This window comes from Convolutriloba macropyga, chromosome 1 (genome assembly GCF_964194025.1).
Source record: "Convolutriloba macropyga chromosome 1, txConMacr16.3, whole genome shotgun sequence".
Classification (NCBI taxonomy): Eukaryota; Metazoa; Xenacoelomorpha; order Acoela; family Convolutidae; genus Convolutriloba; species Convolutriloba macropyga.
This window is the reverse complement of record NC_134468.1, coordinates 30,549,711-30,571,701: the sequence shown is the minus strand read 5'-3', so window position 1 is coordinate 30,571,701 and position 21,991 is coordinate 30,549,711. Positions and strand designations below refer to the sequence as shown.

The following is a 21,991-nucleotide window of genomic DNA, read 5'->3' as shown; positions in this document are numbered from 1 at the left end:
AAAAGATCATTTTTAGGAGTTTTTGGGCTCAAAATGGTGCAATTTTTCATGTTTTTTGTGTTTTTTTCAAGTTTTTTTGTTTGATTAGTCTTAGGTTGAAATTTTTAAATGTCGATGAAAGCTTTTTGAGAGACAAAATTGCTTGTTATGACCGTTTTTTGAGCTTATGTTTTGGTACTACAAACACAAACACGCAAAATGATACTAATTTTCGCAATTTTTTTCAGGTTTTTCGAAAATTTTTTGTCATATTTTGAGTTTTTTAGCCCTAGGTGTCAAGAAACCTCATCTAGAGTTTTATAAGGAGTTTAATGATAGATCACTGCTTAGTTTCTAGTGGTAATGGAATGTTTTTCAACTTTTTGCCATCATTAATTTTAGCATTTTTTGACAAAACTTGCAATTTTTTTCGTATTTTATGACATTTATTGTCATTTTTCAACTTGTTTGTCCCAGGGGCCAGAAAACCTCATCAGTGGTTAAATAATAAGTTACTGAAAAATTGTTAGTTGTCATCGGATAGGTTTCAACTTTTGAATATCACAATTTTTAGCGATTTTCTGATAAAATTCGCATTTTTTTCAGGTTTTTGAAAATTTTTGTTATTTTTCAGTTCTTCCAGCTTCAAGGACCAGGCAATCTCTTTTGAGGTTTGTTAATAGGGCACGCACTGCATAGTTTCTAGTAACAATGGAATGGTTTTTAACTTATTAATGTCTCGAATTTTAGCATTTTTTTGATAAAATCTGCATTTTTTTAGGGTTTCCTCAAGTTTTTGTCAGTTTTTGATATTCGTCTATTCTCAAGTGCGAGAAAACATATTCCGTGTTCTAATAAAAAGTTACAGCATGTTTTTTTTGAATGGATTTGTTTTCAACAATTTAACCTTCCGACTTTTAGAATTTTTTTGATAAAATTTGCAATTTTTCTCAAGTTTTTTTATAATATTTATATTTAAATTACAAATATTTATATTTTATTTTTTTCTTGCCTCAGTAGCCAGGTAACTTCATCCAGGGTTTAATAGTATGTTTTTAAACAGTTGCTAGGGGGCAATTGAATGGCTTTCATCCTTTCAAGAGAACGAATTACTTTTTTTTGAAGTTTGAAATTTTAAAAATTTTTGTCTATCGATCTATGAGCCTATGAGTTTTTGAAGTTTGGAATTCGGTTACTGGATAGCCTCTAGAGACACGGAAATGATTTTGATGATATTTATATCACAATTTTCAGCAACATTTCCCTATAATTTGCAATTAATTTCTTTTAATTTTTTGGACATTTTCGAGTTAATCGATCTTCAAGGGCAAATGAATATTTTTCAGGTCTTGCTGATATAATACTGGACCGATTTCAGAAACAAAAATTGGTTTTTAACATGTTTTTGAAATAGGTATTTTTAAGGGGAAAAATTTTTGCCTTAGATTTAAAAGCTTCAAGATTTTTAGCAATGAGTATATTTTTGTTTAGGTTTGATTCTTTTAGTTTCTAAATTTTATGAGATGATTTTGTTTGTTTTCTGGCTGAAATTGTTCAATTGATCTGCTGGTCAGGTAGAGTACATCTGAGTTTTTCATTCAATTCTTTGAATTGTATTTCAGGACTTGTCCTGCTATGTTTTTTTACTTCGTCGAATAAAAAAATGTTTCGCTTTACCTCATTTTGCCGCCTTTTCAACATTTTGCGTGAAATCTTTTTGACTTCTCTTGGCTAGTTTCTCTCTTCTCTCATTCTGCTAAAAGTGATTTTGAACATCAGTTGCTCAGCAAAGCAATTCAAAATGAACAGTCAGTATAAAAAATTGAAGTCAGAAATAGAAACGGGATAAACCCATAAAGCCCAATTTTAGATGCCCGCTATTTGAACGTCGGTCCTATAAGTATTAGTTACCTCTCTCTAATGCTGATTGTTATTGATAGTAGCCCCTGTAGCCTCTCTCTAAGAAACAGAAGTATGTTCAACTACGAAATGCCATCAAAATAAATCGGACTTAAAAAAATGTTTTTGTACGAAAATCTTTTTTTTTTCAATATCTTCTGTTATTTCAATCCCAGTCATGCTTATTGGAATCAACGGCGGCTATTTTCCGGCAATCTGCCGGGTATGTTTGATCGTTTTGACGCTGTTACACAGTTTATGCCCCCCATTTTTCGTTGAACTGATTGACCAGCATTTTTGGTACCTGCTGTTTCGTTTTTGACAATTACATGTTTCTGTAGAGCAAGGAAATGTTTTCTAACTGCACAATGTTTACTTAATGCTACTTAACTGTCGCTTTAATTATTTGGAGGTAATTTCTCCTCAGTGCCTAGATTTGTATGAAAAAATTTTGCAAAATTCGCATTGTTTTCAAATTTTTAGTTTTCATGTGCGAAAGTTACCAACTTATTATGTCATCTTCATATTTTGTTAATGGGTTCTCTCCGTTGATAAGTTTCTTGAGAAGATGCTGATTTTATCTGTTTTCGATGATAAATGATGAGAGAGAAATCGGGCGTTAATGTAATTTCTCTTACAATTTTTGGGCCGCTGCCTTTGGTGGCTGATGAAATAAAATAACTTGTTGTTTTAATTCCCGACGGTGTTATACCTGCATGAACTAGATCCTACTTTTGATAGTAAACAGAATTAACCGTGGAATTTAGTAACACATTGAGGATTTTTTGTTGTGGAATTGAGTTACTCAACTCCCTGGTTGTTCCCATTCAACCAATAAAATTTTGTTCCTGCCAATCTCTTGCAGCTTTAAATTCGACTTTGACAAATTGTTGTTAGGTATTGTTTATGGTCAGAAATACAGGTTTTCTAATTGCTTCAGTACTCTGCCTTCCTTTCTTGATTACAGAAATTTTCTTGCTGAATAGATTGAGTAACTTTGAATCAAATCTGCAGCGTGTTTTGTCCTATTTAGGCACAGAAGCTGATCGAGGTGTGTCGTGAGTACTTGACTGGGTTGACTATGGAGGCCAAAAGAAAGACTCTCCCTAAAGACACCCTGGATGACATGAAACGAAGCTGTGAGGTAAAGAAAAAGGAAGCCCTAACTCGGCTGCAAATTGTTTTCACGTCCAAGATTCTTGTCCCGAGATTCAAATTTTATAATGTATGTAATCTATGCAATGATTAATTAGATGCAAATACGATCAATTAGATGCAAATACGATTAATTAGATGCAAATGGAAACGAAAAAAGTTTTAGTTTCAATGGTCTCTAGCAAATAAATAAGGGGCTCGGAAGCTGCAACTACATGGAATTATATGCCTGCGTGCTTTGTGTTTTAGATGGCGGCATATTTTACCCACTGTAAGTTGGACATGAATCACCAGATACTGACTCTGCAGACTGCTTTGAATCTGTCCTTCAAGCTCAAGAACAAGAAAATGGCCGCCTCATTTGCAAAGAGACTGCTGGATTTGGGACCCAAGCCAGAACTAGCTACTAAGGTCAGTGTTTCGGAGGTAGTAGTGGCAAAGCAATAGCAGTTGTTATCAACTTCCTCATTTTTTTTAAAGAGGTCAAATTTCAAAAGATCAACCGACATTTTATTCAGCTACTTCCGCTCAATTACTTTTGTTTTGTGTCTTTGACGTCATAATTCTTTCTCTGAAATATGAATGGTTTTGCACGTTCATGATTCTTCTACCTCCATCGACTTTAGGTTGATTGCAAAAAACTTAAAATGCCGGTCTATGTAATGTAGTCTGCTTTGAACTCCTGGTTGAACTCTTTCAACAAATCGTGGAATGAAATTGCAGACCAAAACTTGGTGAATGAATTGAGCTCTAATGGCGGTAATTTCAATGACAATTAAAATTTTTCGAATTATTTACTAACGGAATTTGTCCTTGTATAAATATTGTTTTTAACTTTTTTTTAACAAAGCTACCAAAAATTGTTTCCTAATGAAATGATAGGCTTTTTTAAACAGTTAACAAATACATTTTGTGTTTGCTAATGAAATGACAGGCTCCTTTGCTCTAGATTCTAGGTGGTTCTTAAGTTTTGAATAACCGGCGTCAGTCTCTCAAACGGTTATTAATAGCCGCGTCCTCAATTCTAGGCGGCTATTATAGCGCTCCTAAATTTTTATAATTCAAAGAATTTGAATTGTATTGGGGCGCTGTCTTTTTTTAATAGCCGCACAGCGATAGCTGGGGCTATTATTGGCCTTCTCTTGGTTTTTTACAATTCAAAGAATTTGAATTGTATTGGGGCGCTGTCTTTTTTTTTAAGATCTGTTCACACATTTTCATGATTTTTGAAGTCAATTGGAGTAGTGATTTTGGTCACGCCGAAACAGGAAGTGGAACGAAAAAGCGAGTGGTTTTGTGGCGTGAAATTTTTTCGCTCTAACTTTAAAGTAGAGTGAGAAAACGGTGTTTGAACAAAAATTCACTTTCTTTCACTTTGATTTTTACTGTTTTTTCGATTTTTTGGATCGGATTTTTTTCTAAATGGTTTTCCCAATCCATTCATTGTCCGTTCGTTCAAGGTCTAGTTTTCTGGTTAGTCAATGAAAGTTCTTTGAATTGTGCGTCAGGACTTGTCCTGCTATGTTTTTTTATTTCGTCGTCATGATTTTTGTTACGACCATATGACTTCACAGCCACTTTTTGTTCATTCGTTCATGCAATTTCAACTGAATTGCATGTGTGACGTCATTTTTCGCTCTTAGTGGAGCGAGTTTTTTTGTTCATGCGCGTGATTAAATTTTTGGTCACACTTGACTTACCTCACTCTCAAAAATGACTTCCTCACTTTGAAATTGACTTTTATTTACTTTAATTCAAAGAAATAAGGTCAAATGCGTGTGTGTCACTCTAAATGAAGGTTATTTGATCAGCTAATAGAGGCAGCAGTAATTTATACAGATTTTTAATCAAAATATAACAGATCAGCCTTCAATGAAAAGACGAGTTTCTTTGGTCTGTCTTTTTTACTGTTTCTTTTAGACTGCCGGTCTACGAATCTATTGCGGCTATTTTCTGGCAATCTGCCAGCTATGTTTAAGATCTGTTCACACATTTTCAAGATTTTTGAAGTCAAATTGGAGTAAAGATTTTGGTCACGCCGAAACAGGAAATGGAGTGAAAAAGCGAGTGGTTTTGCGGCGTAAAATTTTTTTGCTCTATTTTTAAAGTAGAGTGAGAAAATGGTGTTTGAACAAAAATTCGCTTTCTCGCTAGTGGTTTTTTTGTTCACATGCGGCAATTTCACTTTGATTTTTACTGTGTTTTCGATTTTTTTTTGGATCGGGTTTTTTCTAAATGGTTTTCCCAATCCATTAATAGCTCATTCTAGGCCTAGTTTTTTGTGTGAACCAAGTTTTCATTTCTTGCTAGTGGTGTTTTGCTCACATGCGGCATTTTGATACCGATTTTTAAAAAAAAATTTTATCTTATTTTTTTTAGAAATGGTTTTCCCAATTCACTCATTGTCCGTTAAAAGTCGTTTATTTTTTAGTCAATGAAAATTCTTTGAATTGTACGTCAGGACTTGTCCTGCTATGTTTTTTTACTTCATCTAACAGATTTTTGTTTCGTCTTACCGTGACTTCTTGGAATTGACTTTTTCAATGACTTACCTCACTAAAAAAATGACTTCTGAGCTCACTTAATGAACTTTAAATTTTATGAACATTTACTTATTAAAGGTCAATAGTGTGCATCTAAGTAGTGCCAAACATATGCCCTTATTCTTGAATATAAGAGTCTGGAGTTTTTGATTTCGATTATTAATTTTGGGATCTTTTCCGTTTGTGCCCCCCCAAAACATTGCACGTGCATCTGGGGGGTGCAAATATGCGCCCACTAAGCTGAAGGGGCACAAACGGAAAAGATCCTAATTTTGAAAAGCCCTATTAGGGCTTTCTCTTTATAGAGCTTGTGTCTCATAAAAATGACAGTCCGAAGCTAACCCAAAAATTCTAGTGGTCTATTAAAGGACTGGTGGTCGATCTGTCTATTTTATTTCTATAGTTGTTTCAATTCATGTAACGCCACAAGCGTCTATCGCGGCTATTTTCCGGCAATCTGCCGGCTATGTTTATTTAGGCGTTCTCCTTTTTTTACGACTTGAATAGGAGTATTGGAGAAGTCCTTTTTTAATCAATTTTATTGGAGTGAGTTTTGAAGCAGGAAATGAAACACGTGAGGAGTGATTTTGCTGCTGAACAAAATGAAGAGTGGAGCGAAAAGAGGTGTTTTTTGTTCGTATCGCTGTTTTCTAGAGAGCGAGGAATTGATGTGCGAAAAGATTCTAAGGGAGCAAAATTTTTTGTTCACGTGCGGCATTGAAAAGCATTTTTTTAAGAGATTTTTTTGGTTAGAGGTTTGCTTATGATTTCGTTTCAATTTTAGGCTGGTTTTGGTAGTGTTTTGAAGGTTTCTGGAAATTCACAAGAATTTTATGCTAATCGGAGGTTTTTTCATGTATTTTGCTGATTTTTGGGCTAATTTTTGCGATTTTTTGATGATTCTTAATTGCTCTCAAACGAAGTTTGTAGCAATTATATTAGTCCTGTCGGTCTTATGCGATTTTTCGCTTGAGCGATTTTTTGTCTGACGCTTTTGATTTTTCGTCCTCAAAAACGGGATAAACAAGTAGCGCCCAGCGGGCATTAAGTGCTCTTAGAGCCTTTCAGCTCTGATTCAGCTCAAACTGTTTTGGAGACTTATACTTATGGTATGAGGGGCGGTTCTTAGAGGTTGGAGACGCCCCCACTGTTGAACCGCCCTCCCCACACTATTGCCCCCCCAAATATTGCACGTGCATCTGGGGGGTGCAAATATGCGCCCACTAAGCTGAAGGGGCACAAACGGAAAAGATCCTAATTTTGAAAAGCCCTATTAGGGCTTTCTCTTTATAGAGTTTGTGTCTCATAAAAATGACATTCCGAAGCTAACCCAAAAATTCTAGTGGTCTATTAAAGGACTGGTGGTCGATCTGTCTATTTTATTTCTATAGTTGTTTCAATTCATGTAACGCCACAAGCGTCTATCGCGGCTATTTTCCGGCAATCTGCCGGCTATGTTTATTTAGGCGTTCTCCTTTTTTACGACTTGAATAGGAGTATTGGAGAAGTCCTTTTTTAATCAATTTTATTGGAGTGAGCTTTGAAGCAGGAAATGAAACACGTGAAAAAGTTTGGAGTGATTTTGCTGCTGAACAAAATGAAGAGTGGAGCGAAAAGAGGTGTTTTTTGTTCGTATCGCTGTTTTCTAGAGAGCGAGGAATTGATGTGCGAAAAAAATTCTGTAAGGGAGCAAAACTTTTTGTTCACGTGCGGCATTTAAAAGCAGTTTTTTAAGAGATTTTTTTGGTTAGAGGTTTGCTTATGATTTCGTTTCAATTTTAGGCTGGATTTGGTAGTGGTTTGAAGGTTTCTGGAAATTCACAAGAATTTTATGCTAATCGGAGGTTTTTTCATGTATTTTGCTGATTTTTGGGCTAATTTTTGCGATTTTTTGATGATTCTTAATTGCTCTCAAACGAAGTTTGTAGCAATTATATTAGTCCTGTCGGTCTTATGCGATTTTTCGCTTGACCGATTTTTTGTCTGACGCTTTTGATTTTTCGTCCTCAAAAACGGGATAAACAGGTAGCGCCCAGCGGGCATTACGTGCTCTTAGGGCCTTTCAGCTCTGATTCAGCTCAAACTGTTTTGGAGACTTATACTTATGGTATGAGGGGCGGTTCTTAGAGGTTGAAGACGCCCCCACTGTTGAACCGCCCTCCCCACACTATTGCCCCCCCCCCCACCACGCTGTTACCCCCCCAACCCACTGTTGCTCCCCCCTCCCCATCAGCCCCAAGGTGCATCCACCCCCCTCCCCTCAGTGGGTACTGACGAACAACCGATCGCTAAAAAAACGCAATTTTTTTTTACTAATTTTCATTTTTTTTCAAGCTTTTTGAAAATTTGTCATTTTTTGTTCTTTCAGCCCTGGGTTTCAAGGAACCTCCTGTAGGGTTTTATAATAGGTTACTGCTTAGTTTCTATTTGTAGCGGAATGGTTTCAACTTTTTAACATTACGAATTTTAGCAATTTTTGACAAAAGGTGCAAATTTTTTCAATTTCTTTGACATTCGTTTTTCATTATTCGCGTCGGTTTTTGACGTGGTTTTTAGTAGTCCTTCAAGTGCTTTCTGTGGTGAAGCTACTGGGAAGGCCGTAGTTTAAGGCTTAAAGGTCATTTTTAGGAGTTTTTGAGCCCAAAATTTTGCAGTTTCGTAATTTCTCAATCTTTTGTTGGACCAGACTGAAATTGAGGCTAGTTACAGTTGATAAAGGTCTTTTGCAAGACGTGAGTTTTTTTATGACCATTTTAAGAGCTATATGTTTTGGTACTCCAAACAAAAACACGCAAATTTATACTAGTTTTCACAATTTTTTTGGGTTTTTTCTATGATTGGTGTTAAGGAACCTCCTGTAGTGTTAGATAATAGGTTACTGCATAGTTTCTATAGGTAGCGAAATGGTTTCAACATTTTAGCATCACGAATTGTAGCATTTTTTGTCAAAACCTGCAATTTTTTCAGTTTTTTTTACTTTCATTGTCATTCCCAGGGACCAGAAAACCTCTATAAGGGTTTGATAAGAATTTACTGAAAATTTTTTATTGGCCATGAAATAGCTTTCAACTTTTTAATATCACAAATTTTTGCTATATTTTTTAAAACTTCAAGTTTTTTCAAGTTTGAAATTTTTTGTCCTTTTTTAGGTTTCTCCAGCCACAAGAGCCGAGGAACCTCCTCTAGGGTTTGACAGTAGTTTATTGTATGGTTTCTAAATGTAATGGAATGTTTTTCAAGATCTACGCTAGGGTTTGATAAAATGTTACTGGAAATTGTTTTTAGGCCATGGATTAGTTTTCAACTTTTTTATCACAAATTTTAGCAGTTTTTTTTATGCAACTTGTATTTTTTCAAATTTTTTGACTTTTGTCTTTTTTTAGACTTCTCCGGCCTCAAGAGCCACATAACCTCCTCCAGGGCTTGTTTTTAGGTTATGCAAAGCTTCTAGATGTAATGGAATGTTTTTCAAGGTTTTAATATGAGCAATTTTTAAAAATATTTGCAATTTCAAGTTTTTTGAAGCTTTTTGATTTTTTTTATTGTTTTTGCACTATTGTCGTAGGGATCTCCTCCATGGTTTGATGATAAGCTGTCTCATAGTCTCTAGAGTTTATGGAATGGTTATCATTATTTTAATGACTCCAGCTTTAGCAGTTTTTTGATAAAAAATTTTTTTTCAAATTTTTGGAAAATTATTATGTTCCAGGTTTGTGGACATTTATGAGCCAGTGAAAGTATTTACAGCTTGAAATAGGAATACTGGATAGTCTCTTGAGACAATGAAATGATTTTGAAGATGTTGATATCTTGAATTTTGGCAAGGTTTTAAAATTTGCGATTGTTTTTAAAATTTTTGAATACCTTTTTCCTTTTCAGAGTGTAAAGGTCATTACTGGCCAACAAAGTTTTTTACGTTTTGCAGATGGGTTACTTGACATAACTCCAGAGACAAAAAATAGTTTTGAACATTTTCACTGTTAAATTTGGATGCTTTTCAAACGTTAGTCGGTTATGTTTGTTTTACTGCCTCAAATAGGTATTGAAGAGACCCCTTTTTTTTGAACAAATTTTAGATAACAAGTGGTTAGAGTTTTGTAGATATGAAAAATTTTTTGTTGAGATTTATGACGAATAATGGCCAAAATTGAAACTATTTTTTAAAATTTTTTTGTGTTTTTTCGTTTTTCTATTTTTCGACAAGTTTCTTAGCCTATTATGGCTTGCCTATTATGTTGCGAGCATCTGGATACACTATTGGCTGAAAGGAATTTTGTTTGGAGCTATATGTTTTTGTAATATAAATTACTTTATTGACTTTTTCCAGTTTTTTAGTCTAAGCTATTTGTTCATGATTTGGCTTCAAGTAGTTTTAAGAAAATTCTCATAAGTGGTTTTAGTAGGTACTAGTTGTTTTGATGAAATATTTTTTGGTAGAGATCGTTATTTTTGGATCTCAACTTATGACGAAATTTAATCAGATTTTATATCAGATTTTAACAGATTTGATTTTGTTGTTTTTACTTTTTTAATTTATGGTTTTGTTTCAAGATAATCATAAATTAATGGAGCCGTTTTGTCTGATGAGTAGTTGGATGGCGTTTAAGTGGATCTCCAACTCGAGTCCTTTCCGGAACTCTTCCGGCTATGTTTTACTATTCAAAGAATTTGAATTGTATTGGGGCTCGTTTTTTTAAGATCTGTTCACACATTTTCATGTTTTTTGTCAAATTGAAGTAGTGATTTTGGTCAGACCGAAAAGGAAGTGGAGCGAAAAAGCGAGTGGTTTTGCAGCGTGACATTTTTTTTCGCTCTAATTTTAAAGTAGAGTGAGAAAACGGTGTTTGAACAAAAATTAGCTTTCTCGCTAGTGGTTTTTTTGTTCACATTCGGCAATTTCACTTTGATTTTTTTTCGATTTTTTGATCGGATTTTTGAAAGGATTTTCCCAATCCATTCATAGTTCATTATAGGCCTAGTGTTTTGTTTGAAACATAATTTCATTTCTCGATAGTGTCTTTTTGTTCACATGCGGCATTTTGACATTGATTTTCTGTTTTTTATCAGATTTTTCTAGAGATGGTTTTCCCAATTCACTGATAATCCGTTCGCAATTCTTCGAATTGAAGGTGAGAACTTGTTCTGTTATGTTTTTTTCACTTCGCTTTACCTTTCGATCACGTTTTTCGTTTCACATAAGTCACGATTTTCACGTTTGACTTACTTCAAACTGTATGGATTTAAAAATTGTTTCGTGCATTGAATTATTGAATTACGCACTATAGTGAATACGGTCAAAGTCAGAACAGCAAAATCAAAAGCACTGAGAATTCACTGAGAAAGTCATTGAGAATTAGGTTATCAAAGGTCATTAGAGTGTTTGCTAGCTGATATCGGTATTAAGCTTATTAGCTTTCAGTTCATTATAAGCTGATTAAGTATAGTTTTAGAATCTAACTGAAACTGCAAAGTGGAACACCTTATGACACTGAAATATATATATAGTTTCAGTGTCGAACCCTCACCGCGAACCCCCAATGCTAGCATCCACAAGCTCCCAGCTGACTACTACCGAAGCCAACCGCTCGCCGGTCGTTCGAGAGTAATTCGCCCCGTTTTAGTCATATGTTTCAGAGATTTGTTACAAGTTTGATATTAATAGCCTCCGTCAGCCTCGCAACGGCTATTATATAGGCATGTGGCATCCGCATCCCAATGTTAGCATCTGCAAGCCCCCAGCTGGCTACTACCGAAGCCAACCGCTCGCCGTTCGTTCGAGTGTATTTCACCCCGTTTGTCTTATGTTTCAGAGATTTGTTACGAGTTTGATATTAATAGCCTCCGTCAGCCTCGCAACGGCTATTATTTAGGCATGTGGGCGCTCTCCTTTTTAAAATTCACCTTACTTTTTTTCGTTTTACATAATTCACCCCTGTCACGCTCCACTTCTGAATTAATCCACTGTTTCAACTGAATGGAATTTGGAATTCATTCAGCTCATTTACGCGAATACGTTCAAAGTTAAAACGCCAATTTAATAGGAACGAGGAAACCAATGGAGCTTGAGCACTTCTTTAAAAAATAGTGCACTAGTTTATCAAAGTTCCTTAGGGTATACTGCTGATTGGTTCTTAATTTTATTAAGCTTATAGTCCTCCTGTTTAGAAGCTCAGTTTAGCATATTTACAGAGTCTAATAAAACTGCGGACCAAACTAGAACAGTTTTATGTCTTCGAAAAATTGAGTTGCTGTCAATTTTTCCCATTAATTTTATTGTATTTCTCAATTCCAACATCTGTCAGTGGGGTCAACGGCGGCTACTTTCCGAATTTTGCTAGCTGTGGCCACATTTGGTTTTCATTTCATTGTAACCGTTGCGGCTGCTGAAGAAACTCAGCGAATCCTAATCTTCACAGCGTGGTTCTCGAGTTTTACGCCGGTCTGGTTATTCACTAATTACAACTGACTGATAATCTCGTTGAAAGTATTAAGTTTTAATGCTTATATTAAAGGACTGTAACTTTAAAATTGATTGAAGTTAAGATTATCCCTAATGATAAACTATGTTTAATCTCGTACTGAAGTTTGTAAAGCTTCAGTAAATGATAGTAATGTTACAAACTTTTTTCAAGAAAGGCCTATTAACTTAGGAACTTTGCTAGTTCTACAATCTAGCAAAACTTTAACAAGAGATGAATAAAGTTGATTGAGAATCAAATTATAGTCAATTTGAGAGCCAACTGCTCTTTGTACCAGTGTCTAATGGTTCTTGCTGCTGGATAGAAGTAGCGCCAACTGTAACTTGTAATGTTTCAAAATGATTAGTTTAATGAATCTGAATGTTAGTTTGTTTAATGAGCAGTTCGCTGGCGGCTAAGTAGATATCTATGTCGAGTTAGTTCTGTAGTGACCCGGAAGTGTTCTGTTCAAATTATCTTTAATGTGGAGTCAGGGGTTGGCGTTCGAACAAATGTTCAGTTTTTGAACGCAAAGGATTTTTCAGGTGCGGCAATTTGGCAATTTGTTGTTGTCCTGCTACTTGACATAAAAAATAACGGGTTTCATTGGCACACTTATGAAGCCTAGTAAAAATGTACTAGTTTGAATGTGTGATAGCTGCCGTCAGCCTCTCAACGGCTATTATTTGGGCGCTCTCCTTTTTACATTTCAAAGAATTTGAATTGTGATGGGGGCGCTGTCTTTTTTTTAAGATCTGTTCACACATTTTCATGATTTTTGGAGTCAAATTTGAGTAGTGATTTCGGTCAAGCCGAAAAAGGAAGTGGAGCGAAAAAGCGAGTGGTTTTCCAGCGTGAATTTTTTTTTCGCTCTAATTTTAAAGTAGAGTGAGGTGAGAAACGGTGTTTAACAAAAATTCGCTTTCTCGCTAGTGGTTTTTTGATCACATGCGGCATTTTGACAATGATTTTTAGTATCTTTTTAAATTTTTTTGGGCTGATTTTTGGAAATGGTTTTTTCAGTTTCAATCATAGTCTCTTGTTGGTCTAGTTTTTGTGTAGTCAATAAAAATTCTCTGAATTTTACGCCGGGACTTGTCCTGAAATGTTTTTTTTTTAATTCACTTTTTACCTTTTGAGCACGTTTTTCTTTTTTACATAAGTCACGACTTTCACGTTTGACTTCTGACTTACCCCTTGTCACTGTTTCAACTGAATGGTTTTTAAATCCATTCAATCAATGAATTACGCAAAATAGTGAATACAGTCAAGGTCAAAGAAGCAAAATCAAAAGAGACGGGATAAACTGATAGAGCCCGGTCATTGTCATTGAGAATTAGGTTATCAAAGTTCATTAGAGTGTTTGCTGGCTGACATTTGTATTAAGCTTAATAGCTCGCAGTTTAGAAGCTGAATTAAGTATAGTTTTAGAATCCAACCGAAACTGCCCGCCGAATTACAGCACTTTTTGACACTGAAAAAAAAAATAGAAAAAAAATTTGTTCAATTTATCTCTTCTTTTTTCTGTTTCAATCCCGATGTGCATCAAGCGCGTCAACGGCGGCTGATTTTAAAACAATCTGCCGGCTATATTTTAAGTGCTTTCTGAATGTTTTCAAATAATTTTTTATACGTTTTCAAAAAATATCAATGATTTTTTAATTTGGAACAACTGTAGTTCTTTTGCTTGTATCATTTAGTCTCATTGAAGACAGTTCTGTAGTTTTGGTAATAAGGCGTAAGTTAATTTTTAATAGCCGCCCTCATCTTCTCAGCCGGCTATTATAGCGCTCCTATTTTTTTTTTACTTCGTCGAATAAAAAAATGTTTCGCTTTACCTCATTTTGCCGCCTTTTCAGCATTTTGCGTGAAATCTTTTTGACTTCTCTAGGCTAGTTTCTCTCTTCTCTCATTCTGCTAAAAGTGATTTTGAACATCAGTTGCTCAGCAAAGCAATTCAAAATGAACAGAGTCAGTATAAAAAATTGAAGTCAGAAATAGAAACGGGATAAACCCATAGAGCCCAATTTTAGATGCCCGCTATTTGAACGTCGTTCCTATAAGTATTAGTTACCTCTCTCTAATGCTTATTGTTATTGATAATAGCCCCTGTAGCCTCTCTCTAAGAAACAGAAGTATGTTCAACTACGAAATGCCATCAAAATAAATCGGACTTAAAAAAATGTTTTTGTACAAAAATCTTTTTTTTTTCAATATCTTCTGTTATTTCAATCCCAATCATGCTTATTGGAATCAACGGCGGCTATTTTCCGGCAATCTGCCGGGTATGTTTTAATAGTTTGGTTCAAATTTGTTTTAAAACTTATTAACGAGTTTGTAATTTGCTTCTTTTTGCTGTCTCATCACTGAATCTCATTATTTAGAGGTCTTATCGGTTGCTATTGCGGTTTAAATTAGTGGAAATAAGTGCTTCGGATCAATCTAATACTGTCTATGACTGACACAAATTGTTTTCAAAAATTGCGAGTTTTGAAATGTTGCCTCATTTAATTGTTTATTTACGTTGCATAATGACTTATTCTTATTAATGACAATTGTCGTCGTTTGCTAATGAGGCGTGAATCAATCTTACTAAAGAGTGGAGTTCGTATTTTATTCTAGGACTGTTCAACTATTTCTTTTCATATTTGAATTTTTCAGTCCTGCCCGTTTTTGTTGCTTTTTTGTGACCTGATCGTGAGTCTCAAAAATAAGTTCTCATTGTCATTTTAGTGAGGCGTGTTTTTTGTCATTTTTTGGCTGCAGCTTTTAGCGATTGATTTTTTTAAAATTTAGATACCATTTGTTTTCTGATTTTTTGAATCCTATAACCCCATTTGTTGTTTTTGTCCATTTCACCTAAGAGAAATGGTAATGGCCGTTTTATGATTTAACTTGTTTTATGATTGGCTGTTTTAAATTTGTATGTTATGCTGTGATTCAGGATTTTAATATGTAGTCTGGTGTTTTTATTCTATATTTCGCCACTTGCCGCCACTAATTTTTGAAAGATACCATATTTTGCCTAATTTCTGTTTTTGCCCCCTTTTCGGTGTCTTGTATTGATTTCCAAAAGTCTGTTGTATTGTTTGCTCATGCCAAGGACGGGTAGTTTAAATGTTTATATAAAATGTTTATTATAGATAGTGTCGATAGTTTGATCTTTGATAGTTTTTCTAGTTTTTATAGTGGATCTTTGATAGTTTTCAAAACTTAAGCTTTCGGGTAAAAATTTTTCATTTGTTAAAATTTTTGCGCATAAAGGATAATCTGCTTTGTTAAATGTCATAGTTTAATGTTACTGGAAGAATGTCTATTGTCAGATCATTGTTGGATTGGAGATCAGGACTTATTCTATTACGTTTTAACTTCGCCGATCAATTTGTTCGCTTTACCTTAATTCGCTGCTTGTTCAACATTTCAAGTGAAATCTCAGTTTCGCTCGTCTCATTTTGCTCACAGTGTTTTTAATCAGTAATTACTCAGCAAAGTAATCTAGAATCGCTCGACTATAGAAAACCGAAATCAAAAATAGAGACGCGATAAACCCATGAAGCCCAATTTTTGATGCTCCTTACGTGAACTTTGTTCTTATAAGTCTGAGGTACCCTATCGTAAGCTTATTGGTATTGATACTAGCCCCTGTATCCTCTCATTAAGAAACAGGAGTATGTCCAACAACGAAATCCAATTTAAATAGTTCACACTTTAAAAATGTTTTTTACAACACTTGATATTTTCGTTTCTGTTCCAGCTATCTCAATGGGGATTATGATAATCAGTGGCCGCTATTTTCCGGCAAGCTGCCGCGTATGTTTTTTTTTAAAATTTCCACATTAAAATGGAGAAGTAAACTTCTTCTTGCGTTGATCGATATACATTATAAATTTGGTTAAATAGTTGTTGGTGTTATAGACGCGGAAGATTCTGCTAGCTTGTGAACAGGACATGAGCGATGCACATAAACTGGACTATGACCAGTTCAATCCATTCGACATATGTCCAGCTACATTCAAACCCATCTACAAGTAAGTATGATATCAGAAAAGTCACCCGATGAAACTTTCAGTATTCTGCATTGAACGGTAATTTGATAATAGTAATCAAATTGGTTAATTGAATTGGCTGATTAAATGCTCTCTAACGAAGTTTGTAACATTTATCGATCTTCTTTGCAATTTTTCGTTGATCATTTTTTCGTTTAACCGTTTTGACTTGTCAACCTCGGAAATTGGAAAAACCTTGTAAAGCACGAGCGTATCAAGTTACAACCGTCATCTAATCAAACGGCTATTATTTAGATAATGACGGCTGTTGGAAGCACATAAATTTAGGTCTTAGCCTTTTTTTAGTGATCTGTTCACACATTTTGATCTTAGGTCTCTTCTCGAACGAAGTTTGAAACAATTATTGTTGTATTCATCTTTCTATATAAAATTTTTGCTTTGCCATATTTTAGACTGTTCTTACGCTCGCTGACGAATTTCACTTCCTGAGTGCATTTACTACTCATTTTTGGCGTGATATAAATTGCACTTTCATTCAAAATCTCGCTTATTTCGCTGAACTGAAATGGTGGGTGGCAAGAATCAACGGGAAAGTGCGCCGAAAATGATTTTATTTTTTTCCTTGTACAAAACTGTAGTAGGCGATAATAACATTGGAATACTAATGTTTACAGGATAAAGCCCAGTCATTAGGCTTACTGAATTAGGCTATCAAATTATAATAAGGTGAATGCTTATTGGTAACCGTATTGAGCTTAGCTTATTCACCTGCAATTGAGATGCTCAATTCAGCCTATTAATGTGTTGAATCTTTTTAAAACCTTTGTTGACTTCTGATAGAAAATTGATGACAAAATTTTTTTTAGATGTTAAGACATAACACGTTGATCTGTTCGCAGGCAACCGCTCGGGGGTAGTTAAGAGCAATTTGCCTAAAGTTAGTCGGTTACGTTCTATTTTTCTGCCCACCCTTATATGTCCTAAGCGTCGTAATGATTAGCAAACTTAGTCTTAAAAACAATGCTTTTTGATGGCTCTGATATTAAAATCGGTCGTTTTTCTGTTCCTTTTTATCGTGATGTGCCATGCTTGCGTCTTGCGAAAGTTTAATAAAAGGGCGCATTCTGATTTCCCGTATAGCAATAATAGTTCATGATTCGTAATAGTTCGTAATTAATAGCAGCCTCAGCTTCTAAGCAGGCTATTATATCGCTCCTAATTTTTTTACAATTCAAAGAATTCTAATTGTTTTGAGGCGCTGTCTTTTTTTAAAGATCTGTTCACACATTTTCATGATTTTTGGAGTCAAATTGGAGTAGTGATTTTGGTCACGTCGAAACAGGAAGGGGAGCGAAAAAGGTGTGATTTTGCGGCGTGAAATTTTTTCATTCTAATTTTAAAGTAGAGTGAGAAAACAGTGTTTGAACAAAAATTCGCTTTCTGGCTAGTGTTTTTTTGATCACATGTGGCATTTTGACAATGATTTTCAGTTTCTTTTTAATAGCCGCCCTCATCTTCTCAGCCGGCTATTATTGCGCTCGTATTTTTTTTTACTTCGTCAAACTTTTTTTCGCTTTACCATTTTGCCGCTTTTTCGACATTTTGCGTGAAATCTTTTTGACTTCTCTAGGCTAGTTTCTCTCTTCTTTCATTCTGCTTAAAGTGAATTTGAACATCAGTTGCTCAGCAAAGCAATTGAAAATGAACAGAGTCGCTATAAAAAATTGAAGTCAGAAATAGAAACGGGATAAACCCATAAAGCCCAATTTTAGATGCCCGATGTTTGAACGTCGTTCCTATAAGTCTTAGTTACCACCTCTAATGCTTATTGGTGTTGATTGTAGCCCCTGTAGCCTCTCTCTAAGAAACAGAAGTATGTTCAACTACGAAATGCCATCAAAATAAATCGGACTTAAAAATATTTTTGTACAAAAATCTTTTTTTTTCAATATATTCTATTCGTTCAATCCCAATGATGCTTATTGGAATCAACGGCGGCTATTTTCCGGCAATCTGCCGGGTATGTATTAATTTTTTTGATCTGATTTTTTGGGAATGGTTTTCCCAATTCACTCATAGTCCGTTCTAGGTCTAGTTTAGTCAATGAAAATTCTTTGAATTGTACGTCAGGACTTGTCCTGCTATGTTTTTGTTACTTCGTCGAATTAAAATTCTTCGCTTTACCTTAGTTCACAGCTTGTTCAACATTTTGCGTGAAATCTTTTTGACTTCTCTAGGCTAGTTTCACTCTTCTCTCATTCTGCTTAGTGTTTTTAGACAGCAGTTGCTCAGCAACGCAATACAAAATGAACAGTCAATATAAAAAATCGAAATCAGAAATAGGAGTGGGATGAACCCAAAGCCCGATTTTAGATGCCCCTTACTCGAACTTTGTTCTTAGTTACCATCTCTAAGTATATGTTAGAGTATAGTTCTTGGAAGCCTAAGGCAATTAGAGCTCAAAGCCGAATTGCCGAAAGCTTCCCAGAACTATTCTCTAACTTATTTAGACCTCTATTTGGCTATTCAAAACTCAGAGAGAATTCAATTAAATTTACAGTAACATTGCAATTCTCGTGCAGCGAATCAATCCAACAGTTGAATAATCGTTCAAACCAAATAATATTTTTTCTGAACTCCTTCATATTATTGTAGGAGCGAATGGATTGCAGAAGTCGTCAGCCGGCTCTTTTGTGTCACTCTCATTGTCACTCTTTATGGTTTTTAGAAAAATGAGCAATTTATAAAAATATTTCTTTATACTGACTCAATTATAGACCTTAAAAAAGTCCTCTTTGCCGAAGTTGTTATAATTTGTGACTGTTTCCCCTTTTCAACTATCCCCTTCAATTATCTTCGGAAAGTGTGTGCTTTGTCTCATGAGAAAAAATTGGGCTTCCAATAAAATTTTCCAATAAACATGCCTTAAGGCTTCCAAGAATTTTTTCCAAGAAGTTTGCTCAGTTGATTGCTCATTTTATACCATTTTGTAAGGTTGAACTCTTCGAGACAAGTGTGAAAAGCGAGCGAAAAACTGTTTAAGTTGAAAGTCTAGTGTGATATGAAACGCGAAGTCTTGAAAAAAAGTGGGACGCTTGAAAAAGTATGAAATAATGACTTCTTGCTTGATCAACTTTCAAAATTAGTGATTGAGCCTATCTTTTTTGTTGATTTTTTAACAGCGAAATTGAGGTCTAATGCTTATTGGTATTAATACTAGCCCCTGTGTGGTCTCACTACGAAACAGGAGTATGTTCAGCTCCAAAATGACATCAAAATAGGTCGCACTTTAAAATTGTTTAAACAAAAATCGTTTTTTCTCTATTCTCTTTTTTCAATCCCAATCTTGGTTATGGGAATCAACGGCGGCTATTTTCCGGCAATCTGCCGGGTATGTTTTTCTGTTGGGGTTATTAAAATGTTACAACACTTTTGCTGACAACGATATCGCTTCATCAAGTCAGCTAAATTTGGCAATGTTAATAGATAGCTTCGCTGAATTGCCACGAATATCAATATGGCATTCCTTGTCCGGATCATAAGTCACATGGAATAATGTTAAACAAAAAATTCGACCAATATCTTTGTAAAAAGTAGAGGAACTGTTTATTTCAGGGGTAAACCGGTATGCAAGAGTGCGTTCTCTGGGGCCAGTTACCTCCCAGAATTCAAGGGCCAGCTGTGCAAGTTAGACCGATGCTCACTGATTGACGTCGATGCAACTGGACTCAAAATAACCAACAGCTCTCGATAAATTATCTCCACAATTCATGTTCAGACGATAAACGACGAAATGTAATTTGAAAGAACTGGTAACAGTAATATGAGCGAATATTTTGAACGAATTGTAGGATCGTTGGAGCAAAAAAAACAATCGTTGAAAGCTGATTAAAGTACGTGGTATGTGTTGAATATTTTGGTTGATAGGATTGTAATTGGTTTTGGAATTCAGAGCTGTTTTCTTTTCAATAAGAGAATTCCGCTTTTTCATTGGCAAGTTTTTAAAGCAGCAAGATTTTGGTGTCGAAAAATGGCAATGTCATTGGTGACAAAATTTGGCGGGAATCACTTAATAAAAACCGAGTTCCGAATATGTTAGATTGCCCCTGATATCAAGAATACTTGTATATTATAATTCTAGTAAATTGGTGTACATCGACTCAGTAAATGTATTGTATTTATTATATCATTTACCCATTCTTGCACCTGTGCTATAATGGATGAATCATTTGAATTGCGTGGTCGCTTTTGATGTCACTTTCCTTTCTTTCTGAAGACCGCAAAACTGCCTTTCGAGTGCACGTTTACGGTGTCACGGTTTGGATTGCAGATTTTCCTTTTTAATTGCCTAATAGGTGTAAAATTTACGGCAGATATTAACAGGCATAATAGATTAGAGAATCAATCAGGTAAATTTAAATTACTTTGTTTTTATAAACTTGTCAGTAGAATTGCAAGTCAAGGATTTTAATGAATCACTGAGAACTGGTCTGATGAATGAAAGGGGTACACTTTTAAATTGTTGAGTGGAACCTAAAATACTGTTAAAATATACCCACTTGGTTTCTTGTAAAAAAATGTGATTATATATGAAGTTTAATTTTGAAAATTTCTTCTTTTGCACCGTGACGAGTTCTAGGTGTCTAGTTCCTGAATACGCCCAGCACATGGAGAAAGCCCAAAAATCAATATTTTCTGCATCCTAGTGTTTTTGCTATACATTGAAATCTCTTGGATGTTGCTGTAAAGAAACAATCAAAAAGAACCAGTCGTTTAGAAAAGAAACCCTATAATTACTGAAGTGTACGATTAAGCCGCTCTATCCATACGTGAATGCTAAATTATTGCGGTTGCAAATTTTAAAATACAAAAAACGATCATAGAGCGAAAGTCAATTTTGAAGAGTTAATAAACTCTAAGAATTTAATTAATTGCTCTCGAAAGAATTTTAAAGCAATTATTGTAAACATGTTTGCCTTTTTACGCTACGTGTCCCTTGAAATTTTTGTTGCTTGGTTTTTCACTTCTTAATGCTAAGCAGTGGGCTCTTGCGATGCCCGTTAGCCTAATACTACGAGAATTGTGATCCGTGGAGCGAAATCGGAACTTAGTCCTTATACGTAACTTGCGGCGCGAATTCGCGAAGAGAGACGAGCAACTGAATTTGAATTGTATGAACTGAAATTATAACTTAAGTGCTTATCAACAAAGCGTGAACGTATGATCAGACATGTCTGATCACGAAGCGGGAAACAAAAGGTAAATGAAATAAAAGCAACTCATGACATGAAGTATGAACAGGAATGAAATAATAAATGAAAGGCAAATGAAATGAACTAAGTAAAAACATCATATGAAATTTAAAGCAACAAATAAATAAATTGGATGTAAATACTCAGTTATCACATACCCCGTTTTGTAGAAAAGAAAAATTGTACCTATTGGACAATTTTTTTGTGGATAATAGTAATAACAATATATACAAAGTAATAGTTGGTCCCCGGTGAAATAAATAACAATATATGTACTGGTTATCATATCTAATATTAAAATAATACTAAATTATGAGTTCGACAGTTTTTCAAAGTTTTATTGGTTAGTGTATATTTCAATCGTATGTTACCTGATTTTTTGCTTCGTATACTCACATCGACCTGACGTCGTCATCCAAGGTCGGGATCTGCTAGTCAATTAGAAGTCGAACACGCGGGTCGGGAGCTGATACTTCTCCAATGACAGGGGAGATGTTTGCCTCCTCGGGTTGTTGAATTGCGATTGTCTGGACTGTCTCAACAACCCAAACAGGTGGGGGTTGAAAGTTCTCAATGTCTCCCGCTTGGCGTGGTCGTTTCGACGGTGCTGCGATAGTCGAATCGGAAGAGGAGTTATCAAAGCCGTAATACGAAAGACTACGGCGGTTCCTGTCAGAGGCACGTTTGCTTTGCCTTGC

The 21,991-nt window shown here is 35.1% G+C and overlaps 1 protein-coding gene across 2 annotated transcripts in view; it reads left to right on the top strand.

Moving 5' to 3' along the window:
- Positions 1 to 20,653, top strand: part of LOC142337840 (coatomer subunit alpha-like) — a 121,689-nt gene extending 101,036 nt beyond the window's left edge. For both annotated transcript variants that reach the window (XM_075387399.1, XM_075387391.1), the window contains 4 exons: positions 2,912 to 3,022; positions 3,283 to 3,444; positions 15,950 to 16,062; positions 19,657 to 20,653. In XM_075387399.1, coding sequence (XP_075243514.1) covers positions 2,912 to 3,022; positions 3,283 to 3,444; positions 15,950 to 16,062; positions 19,657 to 19,795 — 525 coding nt within the window. In that variant the 3' untranslated portion in view covers positions 19,796 to 20,653. The remainder of the gene's footprint in view (positions 1 to 2,911; positions 3,023 to 3,282; positions 3,445 to 15,949; positions 16,063 to 19,656) is intronic.
- The last annotated feature ends 1,338 nt before the right edge of the window (positions 20,654 to 21,991 follow it).